Source organism: Salmo salar, chromosome ssa11 (genome assembly GCF_905237065.1).
Source record: "Salmo salar chromosome ssa11, Ssal_v3.1, whole genome shotgun sequence".
Taxonomy (NCBI): domain Eukaryota; kingdom Metazoa; phylum Chordata; class Actinopteri; order Salmoniformes; family Salmonidae; genus Salmo; species Salmo salar.
Genome location: NC_059452.1, coordinates 14365419 through 14380339, shown reverse-complemented (window position 1 = coordinate 14380339; position 14921 = coordinate 14365419). Strand labels below are relative to the sequence as shown.

General features: G+C 46.6%; 1 protein-coding gene across 3 annotated transcripts in view; it reads left to right on the top strand.

Moving 5' to 3' along the window:
- Nucleotides 1-14921, top strand: part of LOC106562045 (coiled-coil domain-containing protein 102A) — a 79484-nt gene that overhangs the window by 46752 nt on the left and 17811 nt on the right. For all 3 annotated transcript variants that reach the window (XM_014126581.2, XM_014126580.2, XM_014126582.2), the window contains exon 6: nucleotides 372-581. In XM_014126581.2, the coding sequence (XP_013982056.1) occupies nucleotides 372-581 (210 nt within the window). The remainder of the gene's footprint in view (nucleotides 1-371; nucleotides 582-14921) is intronic.

Below are 14921 nucleotides of genomic sequence, written 5' to 3'. Positions count from 1 at the left end.
CTCTTTTCTCTCCCTCCTCTATTCTTCCTCATTGCCCCAGCAGCAACATCCTCACCGCTCTGCGCTGCTCAGGTATCAGCCATGGGAATACACCCTGTGAATGTTTAATGGCTTTGCTGTGGTGGCTGGCAGGCTGAAAGAAAGGAGAGTATGATAAAGTGCTAATGTAGCATCCCTTCACTTGTAGAGCATTTACAAAGGGCTTTACTGCCACGACCTGGACACTGGTGCTCTGACTGACTGACTGCAGGGAGGCGTCTCAATATTCCTCTCTGGTACAGTGATTGGTTGATTCAACTTACCCTCTGACCTCGTCCTCTCCCTCTGATTTGACATGGTTTTCCCTCCTGTCCTCCCCCACTCCTCCTCAGATGGAGCGGCTGCAGGTGGAGAACGCTGCCGAGTGGGGCCGGCGGGAGCGTCTGGAGACCGAGAAGCTGGCGCTTGAGAGAGACAACAAGAAGCTGCGGGCGCAGACGGAGGACCTGGAGGAACAGCTGGCCCGTAAACGGCGGCAGGCGGCCAGTGCCCTGGACACTGACCTCAAGACCATTCAGACTGAGTTGTTTGAGAGGAATAAGGTGAGGGCAGAGAGCAGGAACCCCCCCTCCGTGCACCTCTGACTCCCCCCTCCGTGCACCTCTGACTCCCCCTCCGTGCACCTCTGACTCCCCCCTCCGTGCACCTCTGACTCCCCCCTCCGTGCACCTCTGACTAAGGCACATATGGGAGGTTCACTAGTGTGGTCTACCCAGGAGTGGTTTCATACACCCCCAGGCTTTTACCCAAGTACCATTTTATGTAGCTGACTAAACTCCACTTCATGGTGAATGGAGTTTCTGATGAACTCCAAGGGAGTGGAGTAGAGACCAGGCTTTGTGGAATTCAGCTACATCCATTTGCCCAATGTCAATAAAATGTAAATGGTGAAACGCTAACCTTGTACCTATGTTTGCCCTCTAGTTGCGTGCCTTTTCTTTGTTTGCTGAAATTCATACTTTCAATACACGTGAATCAAATACAACCACAGGCTGTTTCCTTGTTGAGATTCAATTGGCATGTGCATTTGCACTGAGTTGCCATCTTACAGAAACAGCAATGAGCAAACAGTCTGATTGTATTTGATTAACATGTATTGAAAAAATACGGATTTCAGCAATCAAAGAAAGGCACTCAACTACAGAGGACAAACATCGGTACAAGATAAGCGTCATATAATTATTATAGACGTCGGGCGAGTCGATGTAGCCGGAGCTGAATACCACAACGCCTGGTCTCAGCTTCAGTCCGTTGGTGTTGTTCATCAGAAACCTCCTTCACCGTGGAGCGGAGTTGAGTCAGCTGCATTTGATGTGCTATGTTACATTAATACCTGTGTAATACCTGTGCCCTTGGGTTTCCTTTACTGCAGTATACACTTCTGGGGTCATGCATCTGAGGCTTTTCCACCTGAGGACCCTGTAACTTGTGACGGGGGGGATGTATAGTTACGTATAAATATAAACGCAACATGCCACATTTTTTTCTGAGTTACATGTAAGGAAATCAGTCAGTTTAAATAAATTCATTGGTCCCTAGTCTATGGATTTCATATGACTGGGCAAGGGCGCAGCCACCCCCTGGGGAGCCAGGCCCAGCCAATCAGAATAAGTTTTTCCCCACAAAATGGCTATATTTCAGATAGAAATACTCCTCAGCACCCCCCTCCCCACTCAGACAATCCCACAGATGAAGAAGCCGGACGTGGAGGTCCTGGGCTGGCGTGGTTACTCGTGGTCTGCGGTTATGAGGCCGGTTGGATGTACTGCCAAATTCTCTATAACGATGTTGGAGGCAGCTTATGGTAGAGAAATGAAAATTCAATTCTCTGGCAACAGCTCTGGTGGACATTCCTGCAGTCAGCATGCAAAATGCTTGCTCCATTAAAACTTGAGATATCTGTGGCATTGTGTTGTGTGACAAAACTGCACATTTTAGAGTGGCCTTTTATAGTCCTCAGCACAAGGTGCACCTGTGTAATATAGAGGAAAAAGAAACGCACACTTATTTAGGCGAGGTGTTGGCTAGCGGAGTGGAAAACTTGAAATAAAGGAGAGCCGCACACTCTAAGAGCTCAGATGCAAAAATATAATGTCCAACTTTTCGACAGGCAAGCTGTCTTCATCAGGGTATGGGCATCTGTGTAATGATCATGCTGTTTAATCAGCTTCTTGATATGCCACACCTGTCAGGTGGATGAATTATCTTGGCAAAGGAGAAATGCTCACAAACAGGGATGTAAACAAATTTGTGCACAAACTTTAAGAGAAAAGCCTTTTGTGGATATGGAACATTTCTGGGATCTTTGATTTCAGCTCATCAAATCATATCAAATCAAGCTTTATTTATACAGCAGATTTCAGACATGGAATGCAATGCAATGTGCTTCAAAGAAAACAAACAAAGGGGAAAAAAACTACACAAAAAACATAAAAGGATTAAAAACGAAAGAATAACAATAAAAACTGAACGACTAAAAGCACCCTAAGGAAAAGCAAAGTTAAAAAGGTGTGTTTTAAGATCCCTTTTAAATATGTCCACAGTTTTGTCCCCCTCAGGTTCTCTGGCAGGCTATTCCAGAGGCTGGGGGCATAATAACTAAAGGCTGCCTCTCCATGCCTCTAGGACTAGTCCTAGGTTCATACCAACACTTTACATGTTGCATTTATAATTTTGTTCAGTATATTTTGGGACAATATTGTATTTGATCAATTTGTAAATATATAAAAATGAGCAACTCAAGGTAGTATTAGCTAACGCTAGTCGGCTGTAGCTGCGCCAAACCTCTGGTAATTTTCATCCTATAGTTTGTTCTCCACCTTTTAAAAGGAAAAGTGAGCCGACACCCTCTTGTCTCTCTGCAGCAGACATACACTGTGTACAAAACTTTAGGAACACCTTCCTAATATTGAATTGCACCCCCTTTTGCCCTCAGAAGAGCCTCAATTCGTCAGGGCATGGACTACAAGGTGTCAGAAGCATTCAGCAGTGATGCTGGCCCATGTTGACTCCAATGCTTCCCACAGTTGTGTCAAGTTGGATGGATGTCCTTTGGGTGGTGGACCATTCTTGATGCACACGGAAAACTGTTGAGTGTGAAAAACCCAGCAGTGTTGCGGTTCTTGACACTCAAACTGGTGCGCCTGGCACCTACTACCATACTATCAGCCCATTCACCCTCTGAATGGCACACATACACAATCCATGTCTCAATTGTCTCAAGGCTTAAACATCCTTCTTTAACCTGTCTATTCCCCTTCATCTACACTGATTAAAGTGGATTTAACAAGTGACATCAATAAGGGATCATACCTTTCACCTGGATCAGTCTATGTCATGGAAAGAGCAGGTGTTCCTAATGTTTTGTGCACTCAGTGAGTAATACTGTATGTTCAGAACATCAAATCACCTCCGCATCGTGATAAAATATCATGTGATCCCTGGCAATTCCCAGCCCTCCCTGTAACAAGGACATTTGCATTGGAGTCATTTAGCAGACATTCTTATCCCAAATGAATTACAGGAGCAACGGCATATCAACAGATTTTTCATTTAGTCGGCTCGGGGATTCGAACCAGAGACCTTTCGGTTACTGGCTCACCGCGCTTACCCCTCTAGGCTCTAGGATTAACACACATCAGGCCTTCCGCCCTGAGGGATACTTATTTCCAAATAGTCTCACATGAACTGGGAGACAGAGGGAGGAGTGGGAAGGAAAGTGAATGTGGAGCACACAGACAGACAAATGGAGATGGAAGGACCTTGACATCTTCCGTTCAAATCTGTCCCCCTCATGCACAGTGCTACACTGCCACAGGACACAATTATCCTGTGCTGTCCATAAATTCTGCCCATGTCACAGAGATTATGCACCCTTATCCATCAAGAGCAGGTGGCCTGTTCCGACTGGGTAGTGTCCTTGTGCACTAGATGACATGAATGCATTAGGCTGGATAGGGCTCAGTGCACTGTATGGCATACAATCTCCCGCCAGTGCTAACACATTACATTACACACTGTACGGCTGTGAATAATCTCTAGTCGTTAGGTCTCTGCCTGGTTGTTGGACACGTAGGAAATATGCCTTTCATCAGACACGTACGACGCATGTGTTCATCCGACATGGTCTCTAGCTGGCTGCTGTGGAATGAGAGCGTCGCACTCTGTGGCAACTGATCACGGGTAACACATCAGGTCACCCCTGGGAGAGAATAGAGGAGAATAGAGGATATGTTGCTCTCCCTCCGTCTGTCCCTCCCTCCCGCCATTCTTCCCTCTCGATCTATCTCTGTCTGGGTGTAATCTCTAGGTCCAGCTGTGCCCTGTTTGAGGAATCTATGGAGGAATAAAAACACTCGGTGTAGGCGCGTTATGAGCACCATCCGTCAGATTTATAGACTGGGCCTAGACTTCTTACGGCTGAAATCCCGTTAACGGGATCGATAAGACAACAGCCAGTGAAAGTGCAGAGCGCCAAATTCAAACAACAGAAATCTCATAATTAAAATTCCTCAACCATACAAGTATTTTACACCATTTTAAAGATAAACTTTAAAACCAACCACAGTGTCTGATTTCAAAAAAGCAGAAATAGAGATAAAATGAATCACTAACCTTTGATGATCTTCATCAGATGGCACTCATAGGACTTCATGTTACACAATACATGTATGTTTTGTTCGATAAAGTTCATATTTATATCCAAAAATCTCAGTTTACATTGGCACGTTATGTTCAGTAATGTTTTCCCTCCAAAACCTCCGGTGATTTTGCAGAGAGCCACATCAATTTACAGAAATACTCATCATAAATGTTGATGAAAATACAAGTGTTATGCATGGAACTTTTGATAAACTTCTCCTTAATGCAACCGCTGTGTTAGATTTCAAAAAAGCTTTACCGAAAAAGCACACCATGCAATAATCTGAGTACGGCGCTCAGACACAAAAACAAGCCAAAAATATATCCGCCATGTTGGAGTCAACAGAAATCAGAAATAGCATTATAAATATTCACTTACCTTTGATGATCTATATCAGAATGCACTCCCAGGAATCCCAGTTCCACCACAAATGTTTGTTTTGTTCGATAAAGTCCATCCTTTATGTCCAAATACCTCCTTTTTGTTCGCGCCTTCAGTTCACAAATCCAAATTCACGACGCGCAGGCCATTACAGTTGGTAGAAACATGTCAAACGATGTATAGAATAAATCTTTAGGATGTTTTTATCATAAATCTTCAATAAGATTTCAACCGGAGAATTCCATTTGTCTTTAGAAATGCAATGGAACTCAGCTACCTCTCACGGGCGCGCGCATGGCTGAAGCTCATGCCCATCTGGCAGACACCAGATACAATCAGCTCTTATTCCCCTCCACTTCACAGTAGAAGCCTCAAACAAGGTTCTAAAGACTGTGGACATCTAGCCTTAGGAAGTGCAATATGACCCCACAGACACTGTATATTGGATAGGCCAAGACTTGAAAAACTACAAACCTCAGATTTCCCACTTTCTAGTTGGATTTTTTCTCAGGTTTTTGCCTGCCATATGAGTTCTGTTATACTCACAGACATCATTCAAAAAGTTTTAGAAACTTCAGAGTGTTTTCAAATCTACTAATAATATGCTTATCTTAGCTTCTGGGCCTGAGTAGCAGGCAGTTTACTCTGGGCACCTTCTTCATCCAAGCTACTCAATACTGCCACCCAGCCATAATAAGTTTTTAAGCACCCTGCATACGCACCACAGCCATCACTCATTCACTCTATCTCTCTCCCACACTCTCACTCAACACTCACTCTCCTTTAGTAACTTATTTACTCACTCTCTCACCCACCCACTCACTCATTCATTCTCTCTCTCTCTCGCTCTCTCACCCACTCACTCATTCATTCTCTCTCTCGCTCTCTCACCCACTCACTCACTCACTCATTCATTCTCTCTCTCGCTCTCTCTCTCTTGCTCTCTCACTCACTCACTCACTCACTCACTCACTCACTCACTCACTCACTCACTCACTCACTCACTCACTCACTCACTCACTCACTCATTCTCGCTCTCGCTCTCTCACCCACTCACTCATTCATTCTCTCACCCACCCACCCACTCACTCATTCATTCTCTCACCCACCCACCCACTCACTCATTCATTCTCTCACCCACCCACCCACCCACCCACCCACCCACCCACCCACCCACCCACCCACCCACCCACCCACCCACCCACTCACTCATTCATTCTCTCTCTCTCTCACCCACCCACCCACTCACTCATTCATTCTCTTTCTCTCTCTCTCTCTCTCTCTCTCTCTCTCATCCAGTCATTCTCACACACTCTCTGTCAGCCAGGGTGGGGTGGCGAGAGGGAGGAGGAGGAAAAAGATGGATGGATGAAGGATGGTAGAGAAAGAAAGAGGGCAACGGGGAGTAAGTGAGAGTGTGGAGAGTAGAGGACCTGAAAAGAAGAGGCCAAGCACCAAGTAAATCAACCCAGATAAGGAATAGGATGTGTGTGTGTGTGTGTGTGTGTGTGTGTGTGTGTGTGTGTGTGTGTGTGTGTGTGTGTGTGTGTGTGTGTGTGTGTGTGTGTGTGTGTGTGTGTGTGTGTGTGTGTGTGTGTCTCTAGTATACAAATAGGCCAGGCTGGAGACACTGAGACTGTGTGGCTGGATGGATGTCCTACTCTGTGTGTTGTTGAGGCAGGGTATCGATCGAGACAGGGGGAGAGAAACACGCAGAGCGATTAAGACACTGTGGCTTCACCGACAAAGAACAAAGTGTGATTGATACCAAAATCATGTCCATCCTCAGCCCAGACTTTCTGAGCAACTCACGGCCAGCTAGGAGATTGATGTCCTCCGTCGCGATACAATTCAGATGGCCTGAGGAGAGAGAGGGGGAATGGGACTGTGTTTGTGCCTGTGTGTTGTCATCCATCTTGGTGTGTAGGCTACTGTGGGTTTGTTCCCCCTGTGTGTGTGTGCGTGCGTGCGTGCGTGTATTGGTTCCATTGGTCACATTGAAGACAAGTTCAACTGCAGCCTATTAATGAAGAAAGTAAAGTGCAGAGAGAGGGGTAAAGAGAGGTTTGATAAATGTATTTAATCAGAGGCTGAGCTGAGAGCCACAGTGCCGGTCACATCCTGTAGAACAGGCCAGAGGTTTATCAGTGTGCTGTCTAAGCTGTCTGACACACACTACCCCTGTGCTCCCTACATCTCTTCTCTTTCTCCTCCCAGAGGCCTTGTACAAGGCCAAGACTCAGGGGGATCTCTCCCTATGTGAGATAGCGCTCTGTCTGTCTGTCTGTCTGTCTGTCTGTCTGTCTGTCTGTCTGTCTGTCTGTCTGTCTGTCTGTCTGTCTGTCTGTCTGTCTGTCTGTCTGTCTGTCTGTCTGTGTGAATGCAGTTTGGTATCAATATGTGTGTGTGTGTGTGTGTGTGAGCCTATCAGCAGTAGTAACTCCACAGTATCCTTTAAACTGGAATTGTCCCGGTACTGTAGGTTGACTTTGTTGAAGAAGTGGTTGTTGACTGTTTGTTGGTTGTCGTTGACTTTGATCCACGCTGTTTTTTAGGAGGTGAATCCCTTCTTCCTAGTGCCAGTCTGTAACAATGAGCCGCCCCTCTAGCCAACTCTGGCCCAGCCAAGAAGCACACACCCTTTACCATCGCCAGCATCCCTGCTGAGATCTGGCTTACCCTACCGTCTCACCATCTGTGCATGTGTGAGTGTGTGTGCGTGCGTGCTTACGCATGTGTGTCTGTGTGCGTGCGCCTGCGTGCGTGTGTGTGTGTGTGTCTGCGTTGCAGGTAGTTAATCACGAAGCCTCTGTAGATGATCCACCACATCACTCAGTCAAGACATATGCTGAAGGTGACAAGGAGAACTGCTCGGCTATATGTTATAATATTATACACCGGGATTCATCTTTGATGCTCGATGAATAAGATGAATCTCCCTATGTGTAGAGACAAGCCCCTGCCCTCAGTGACACACACGCACGCACACACACACGCACACACACACACACACACACACACACACACACACACACGCACACACAGTATGAACTCACCTTGCATTCACTTTACATACAAACCAGACATGTACAGTTTAACCTCGATCTCTCTCTCTCACACACAAAGACTTACACTTACTCACACATTTCTCTCATTTCTCTGCCAGCACTACTCTCTTCCACATTATGAAGCCCTAGTAAACGATGTGACACATGTTCAGATGCCCAGTACAGAAATTAGATTTAATATGGAGCGCAGCAGGATTCTACTTCAGCTTCATACACTGATCCAGACATCTGTGCATGAACAAATCTTAGGTTAAAGATGAATGTGGGAGCACAGTTCCTAGTACCGTGCGAAGCGGCAGTGTGGGCGACAGAACAGGCAGAGAGAGAGAGAGAGAGAGAAGGAGATCACCAGGTCAACCAGAGGAGGCTGGTGGGAGGAGCTATAGGAGGACAGGCTCATTGTCATGGCTGGAATGGAATCAATGGAAGGGTACCGAACACATGGAAACAACGTGTTTGACTCCATTCCATTGATCCAATGCCTCTGTCTTTCTCTCTTTATCTTTCTGAAACACAAGTAAACTCAACCAAACCTCTCTACCCTCCCTCCATTCAATGCAGCTGCAGCCTATAGGGCCAATACACCCCCCCCCCCCCCCCGCTGAAACAGCTGCCCCTACTCTACCCTGCCGATGTCACCCCCCCAGGCCCCTCCCATCTCCAGGAATAAAACCTGAGCGCTCACCAATCGCACATGATTAATGAGCCCATCCACACTACTGATCTGCTCTGCTTTTATAAGGGACTGACTCTCTCAAACTGTTGGTGCCGGTTAACAGGTTACATTAGTTAGCTAGCTACATTATCATCACAGCGTCTGTTGTGTGGGTTTGCAATGTGTGTGTTTCATTGTGGCGGATACGCTTAATATGCGTGTGTTTGTTGCAGTGTTTGCGTGTGTGTGTGTGTACCTGTACCCACGTTCATTGTTTTGTTGTCGTTCCGTGCGTGCATGTGCGTGTGCATGTAAATGAGCTCTCCTGGTGTGTGGTTATAACATCTGGGATTAATTAGTGTGAAATGATTTGTCTTGTTCCTCAGATTGAGGGCTCCTGTCTCAGTACTTTTCCATTTGGACCTGCTGTGCTTTCCGTGAGGGAGTCTTCTATTTCATATCCCCGTCGCTCTCACCGCCTCATCCTCCCCTTCCTCTCTCTCCTCCTCCCTCTAATACTCCATGAATGCGTATTGTTAACCCGTAGCATGCCCAACCTTGCATGACAGGTGCGTCTGAATGTGAACATGCTGTTGCACAGCATGTGACGGAGAGGAAGAACATGCTACAGTGCACAGGGCGTGACCTTTTGTGTGTGTGTCCAGTGTGTCAGAGCAGAACCAGTGGACATCAGTCAGTGTGATGCAGCTCTCCCCTGAAGTCCATTCAGCCTAAACATGCCTGTTAGTTGCAGGTAGGCCATGTGGCCTGTGCTCTGTGTAAATGACTCCATTACTGCTTGCCTGAATGGCTTATTTATGAGCCTGGTAAGTAATGCAGCAGTTCCCAGGCAGCCCAGAGATGTAATTAAGACTGAGAGAGAGAGCTGGAGTGGCACTGAGTCCGACAAGGGACACAGAACAGGTACAGGAGATTGTAGAGGGGGGTGTTTGTCTGTGTGTGTGTTATGTGTTCCTGTGTGTGTGAAGGGCAAAACGAACTGCTATACTATATGTGAGCAGGGGAATCAGAGAGGGAATCAGAGAGGAAGGGATTTTACTGATACCATGCAGAAACGGAGGTCATTTGGGGGAACATGGTTTTCAGGCTGGAGGACTGAGAAAAACGTGTCTGTGTGTGTGTGTGTGTGACAGAGAGAGAGAGAGGGAGAGAGCAAAAGAGAGAGAAAGGGGAAAATCGGCCCTGATGTGTGCTCTGACAGGACAGACCTACCTTCATTCCCCTCGTCGAGGAGCTGTTTTTTTAACCTCAAATTTATTCTCAGCTATGAGGAGAGAAGGGGAGGAGAGGAGGAGGAGAGGAGGAGGAGGAGGGTGAGAGAAGTACATTACAGGGCGAGGGTCAGCAAAATATCTTTATGAGAAAGGGAGGAGGGGAACAGGACAAGAGGGAAAGGAGAGGTGAAATGAAGGTTAGAGAGAAACGTAATGTGTTTATATGGAAGGGGGCAATCATAGTGGTATGGATGTGGTAGAGAACAGAGCAGAGCAGTGGTATTGTAGAGAAGTTAAACACTAGCTTTGAGGATGGGGAGGAGGAGCACCGGTATGGAAGAGAGAAGCAGGAGAGAAAGGTGAGGATAGGCCAAGGAGCGGGCGGCTGGGGCAGGTGTCGCAGGGCGTGGCCAGGGTAATGAGTTTGCTCCGTTGCCGGGTGCGTGGGGAGATGAACTCCAGCAGTTACAGGTGGTGACCCCAAGGCCATGCACCTGCTCCCTCAATTACTGCAGTTGGGCTTTTCTATCCTACACGGGGGCAACCCAGGTCGGGGCCAGGTCTACTTGGAGCTGTGTGTGTGTTTATTATCGCCTATAGGGAGTCTCTACATCCTAGGCAGAGGGAGAACATTAGCTATATTATGACTAAGTGTTTGCTTTGAAAATATTACAGATATTTAATTATGGATATTGCAGCCTGCAAACTGAATTTTAAACTGTGCTAGGTATGGTCCAGGGCAGACTGGTTTAAGCTGTCTAGCCTTTAAGACCGTATTCAACCAGCCCAGTTGGATCCGTCTGTACAATGGCAGGTATAGACAGTACCCAAGGACACGTTCAGTCGCCAAACATTGTTGACGGCTCCAAAATGTTGTGTCTTGCTGAACACACCCCAGGGAACTGTGTGAGCAGGCTGTCTGGCGGAGGTGGAGACTGGAGGGTAGGTGTTCCCTCTGGCAGCTCTCTGGTTCCTCTAGGGGGCCACAGTGAACCACACACCTGGCTCACTGGCTCTCAGTAGAGAGAGGCTTATGGAGCCCTTAGCTGACTGTGGAACCATCGCCACCCCAGTGCCCCCAGTTTCCCATTGATGAATCACTCTGTCACTATCTTCTCCCTCCCTCCCCCTCTCCCATCTCCATAGATTTGATCTAATCCTGACCAATCGTGCTGGGGCATAGCAATAGGCTCCGTTCCCTCAGGCAGCCTCATAATCAACCCAATTCTACTATCCAGTGTGTGGTGTGTGTCTGTGTGTGTCTGTGTGTGTCTGTGTGTGTCTGTGTGTGTGGATTGGGTGGGTGTGCAGTATGTGCGTCTAAATGAATAGTATATTACATTTGCTAAAACTATTAGGGGAAAATGGAGTGTGTAAGCGAGATTTCTTGTGTGTGTGCGTGCGTGCGTGCGTGTGTGTGTGTAGGCCTATGCGTTGTCTATCTCTGTCTTGGCTATGCATCTGTGTGTGTGCATGTGCTGTATGCATGACCACAGTATGTGTGGGGGTGTCAATACGTGTATGAAAATATGGCAGAGTAGGAGGGGAAACGGGAGTGTGGGTGGAAGAGATCATGTGCGAAGAATGTCTGTGTGCATATAGCTTTTTAGTCTTTCTCCGTCTTGGCTGTTCGCTACGTGTTGGGTCATTTTGTGCGTCGTGTCTTAGATGTTAATGTCAGCGTGTGTGGTCACTTTGACTAGAGTGAGTAGTGTATTTTGTGTAGTGTATTTTGTGTAGTGTGTGTCTTTGTTTCAGTGCAGTGAAGCGGATGTTATGACACATTTCAGGGTCTTGGAGCCAGTCACGGAGAAACATTTAAACGGCTAGTCTTGCGTGACGCCCCTCTTTATCTAGCTCCCTCCAATCTCTCTTTATTTATTTACTGATTGGCTGGGTGTCTCGTGTGTGTTTCTGTCAAGCCTGGTGTGAAAAATGTAGCTGTAAGGGTGTTTCCTGCGTGTGTCATTGCGTGGCTCTTCATCTGTGTGTTACATTTGATGTGCTTTCTGGACAGAATTCTTCCAGTGTGTGTGTGCGTGGGCGTGCGTGCGTGCGTGCAGACATTCACACACACTCCCAGCAGTGTGTCTGTGAATCAGTTTGAGTGCGTAATCTCCATCTCTCACCTCACCTCCAGTGAGTATCTTCATCATCATAGATCATTCATCAGTCTCTCCCTCATGTTTTATGTAGACTCAGCTCTTAGCCCGGCGACTCTCCCTCCTCTCTATATCGAAGCAGTCCCTTCACAGAGGACACTCAGACCCACATTACAGCTGAGTGAAACTTTCGATCCGAAAGTAGAGAATGCTTTCTGATTCCGCTTTATCTCACTGACTTCAAAGTTCCAAACTCTAAAGTGGTTCTTTGTCAGATAATGTGATGCAGTGCCGTCATGCATTTCTCAGTGCGTTCTCTTTTTCTTCTCTTGGATATCACGCTGTCATCTTTTCCTTCTTCCAGTTCTTTCTCTTTTTCATGCCGCTTTTTCCTTCGGAAAATCCCCTTTGTTCTTAGTCCTCACCTCTGTCTTGTTTATTCATGCTCGCAACCCCTCCCGTGCCACTTTCCTCCCTCTTTTTTCCATCTCTCCATCCATACCCATCATTTGGGTATGGATGGACTCTCCTTCAAACTCTCCTTCCAGACTCATGTATTTGTATTTTTATTTCACCTTTATTTAACCAGGTAGGCAAGTTGAGAACAAGTCCTCATTTACAATTGCGACCTGGCCAAGATAAAGCAAAGCAGTTTGACACATACAACAACACAGTTACACATGGAGTAAAACAAACCTACACTCAATAATACAGTAGAAAAATAAGTCTATATACAATGGGAGCAAATGAGGTGAGATAAGGGAGGTAAAAGCAAAAAAAGGCCATGGTGGCGAAGTACATACAATATAGCAAGTAAAAGGAGCAAAATAAATAAATACAGTAGGGGAAGAGGGAGTTGTTTGGGCTAAATTATAGATGGGCTATGTACAGGTGCAGTAATCTGTGTGCTGCTCTGACAGCTGGTGCTTACAGCTAGTGAGGGAGATAAGTGTTTCCAGTTTTAGAGATTTTTGTAGTTCGTTCCAGTCATTGGCAGCAGAGAACTGGAAGGAGAGGCGGCCGAAGGAGGAATTGGCTTTGGGGTGACCAGTGAGATATACCTGCTGGAGCGTGTGCTACAGGTGGGTGCTGCTATGGTGACCAGCGAGCTGAGATAAGGGGGGACTTTACCTAGCAGGGTCTTGTAGATGACCTGGAGCCAGTGGATTTGGTGACGAGTATGAAGCGAGGGCCAGCCAACGAGAGCGTACAGGTCGCAGTGGTGGGTAGTATATGGGGTTTTGGTGACAAAACGGATAGCACTGTGATAGACTGCATCCAATTTATTGAGTAGGGTATTGGAGGCTATTTTGTAAATTACATCGCCGAAGTCGAGGATCGATAGGATGGTCAGTTTTACGAGGGTATGTATGGCAGCATGAGTGAAGGATGCTTTGTTGCGAAATAGGAAGCCAATTCTAGATTTAAGTCTGGAAGGAGAGTTTACAGTCTAACCAGACACCTAGGTATTTGTAGTTGTCCACATATTCTAAGTCAGAACCATCCAGAGTAGTGATGCTGGACAGGCGGGCAGGTGCAGGCAGCGATTGGTTGAAGAGCATGCATTTAGTTTTATTTGTATTTAAGAGCAGTTGGAGGCCACGGAAGGAGAGTTGTATGGCATTGAAATTCGTCTGGAGGGTTGTTAACACAGTGTCCAAAGAAGGGCCAGAAGTATACAGAATGGTGTCGCCTGCGTAGAGGTGGATTAGAGACTCACCAGCAGCAAGAGCAACATCATTGATGTATACAGAGAAGAGAGTCAGCCCAAGAATTGAACCCTGTGGCACCCCCATATTAAACATCTCCAATCCAAAATTAAATCTAGTATAGCAACAAAGCCTCCTTCACTCACGCCGCCAAACGTACCCTTGTAAAACTGACTGTCCTACCGATCCTCGACTTCGGCGATGTAATTTACAAAATAGCCTCCAACACTCTACGCAGCAAACTGGATGCATTCTATCACAGTGCCATCCGTTTTGTCACCAAAGCCCCATATACCACCCACCACTGCAACCTGTACACTCTCGTCGGCTGGCCCTCGCTACATATTCGTCGCCAGACCCACTGGCTCCAGGTCATCTATAAGTCTTTGCTAGGTAAATCTCCGCCTTATCTCAGCTCATTAATCACGATAACAACACCCACCCGTAGCACGCGCTCCAGCATGTATATCTCACTGGTCATCCCCAAAGCCAACACCTGCTTTGGCCGCCTTTCCTTCCAGTTCTCTGCTGCGAATGACTGGAACGAATTGCAAAAATCGCTGAAGTTGGAGACTTATATCTCCCTCACTAACTTTAAACATCAGCTATCTGAGCAGCTAACCGATCGCTGCAGATGTACACAGCCCATCTGTAAATAGCCCATCCAATCTACCCACCTCATCCCAATATTGTTTTTATTTACTTTTTTGCTCTTTTGCACACCAGTATTTCTACTTGCACATCATCGTTGGCACATCTATCACTCCAGTGTTAATTTGCTAAATTGTAATTACTTCGCTACTATGGCCTGTTTATTGCCGTACCTCCTCACGCCATTTGTACACACTGTATACTGTCTTTTTTCTATTGTGTTATTGACTGTACGTTTGTTTATTCCATATGTAACTCTGTTGTTGTTTGTGTCGCACTGTTTTGCTTTTTCTTGGCCACGTCGCAGTTGTAAATGAGAACTTGTTCTTAACTGACCTACCTGGTTAAATAAAGATGAAATCCCTGTGTTTCCCTCCCTCTCTTCCTTTGTCTAAACTAGGCACTTGATGAGGGCATTCTCCCTGTCTGTCGTTGTGTG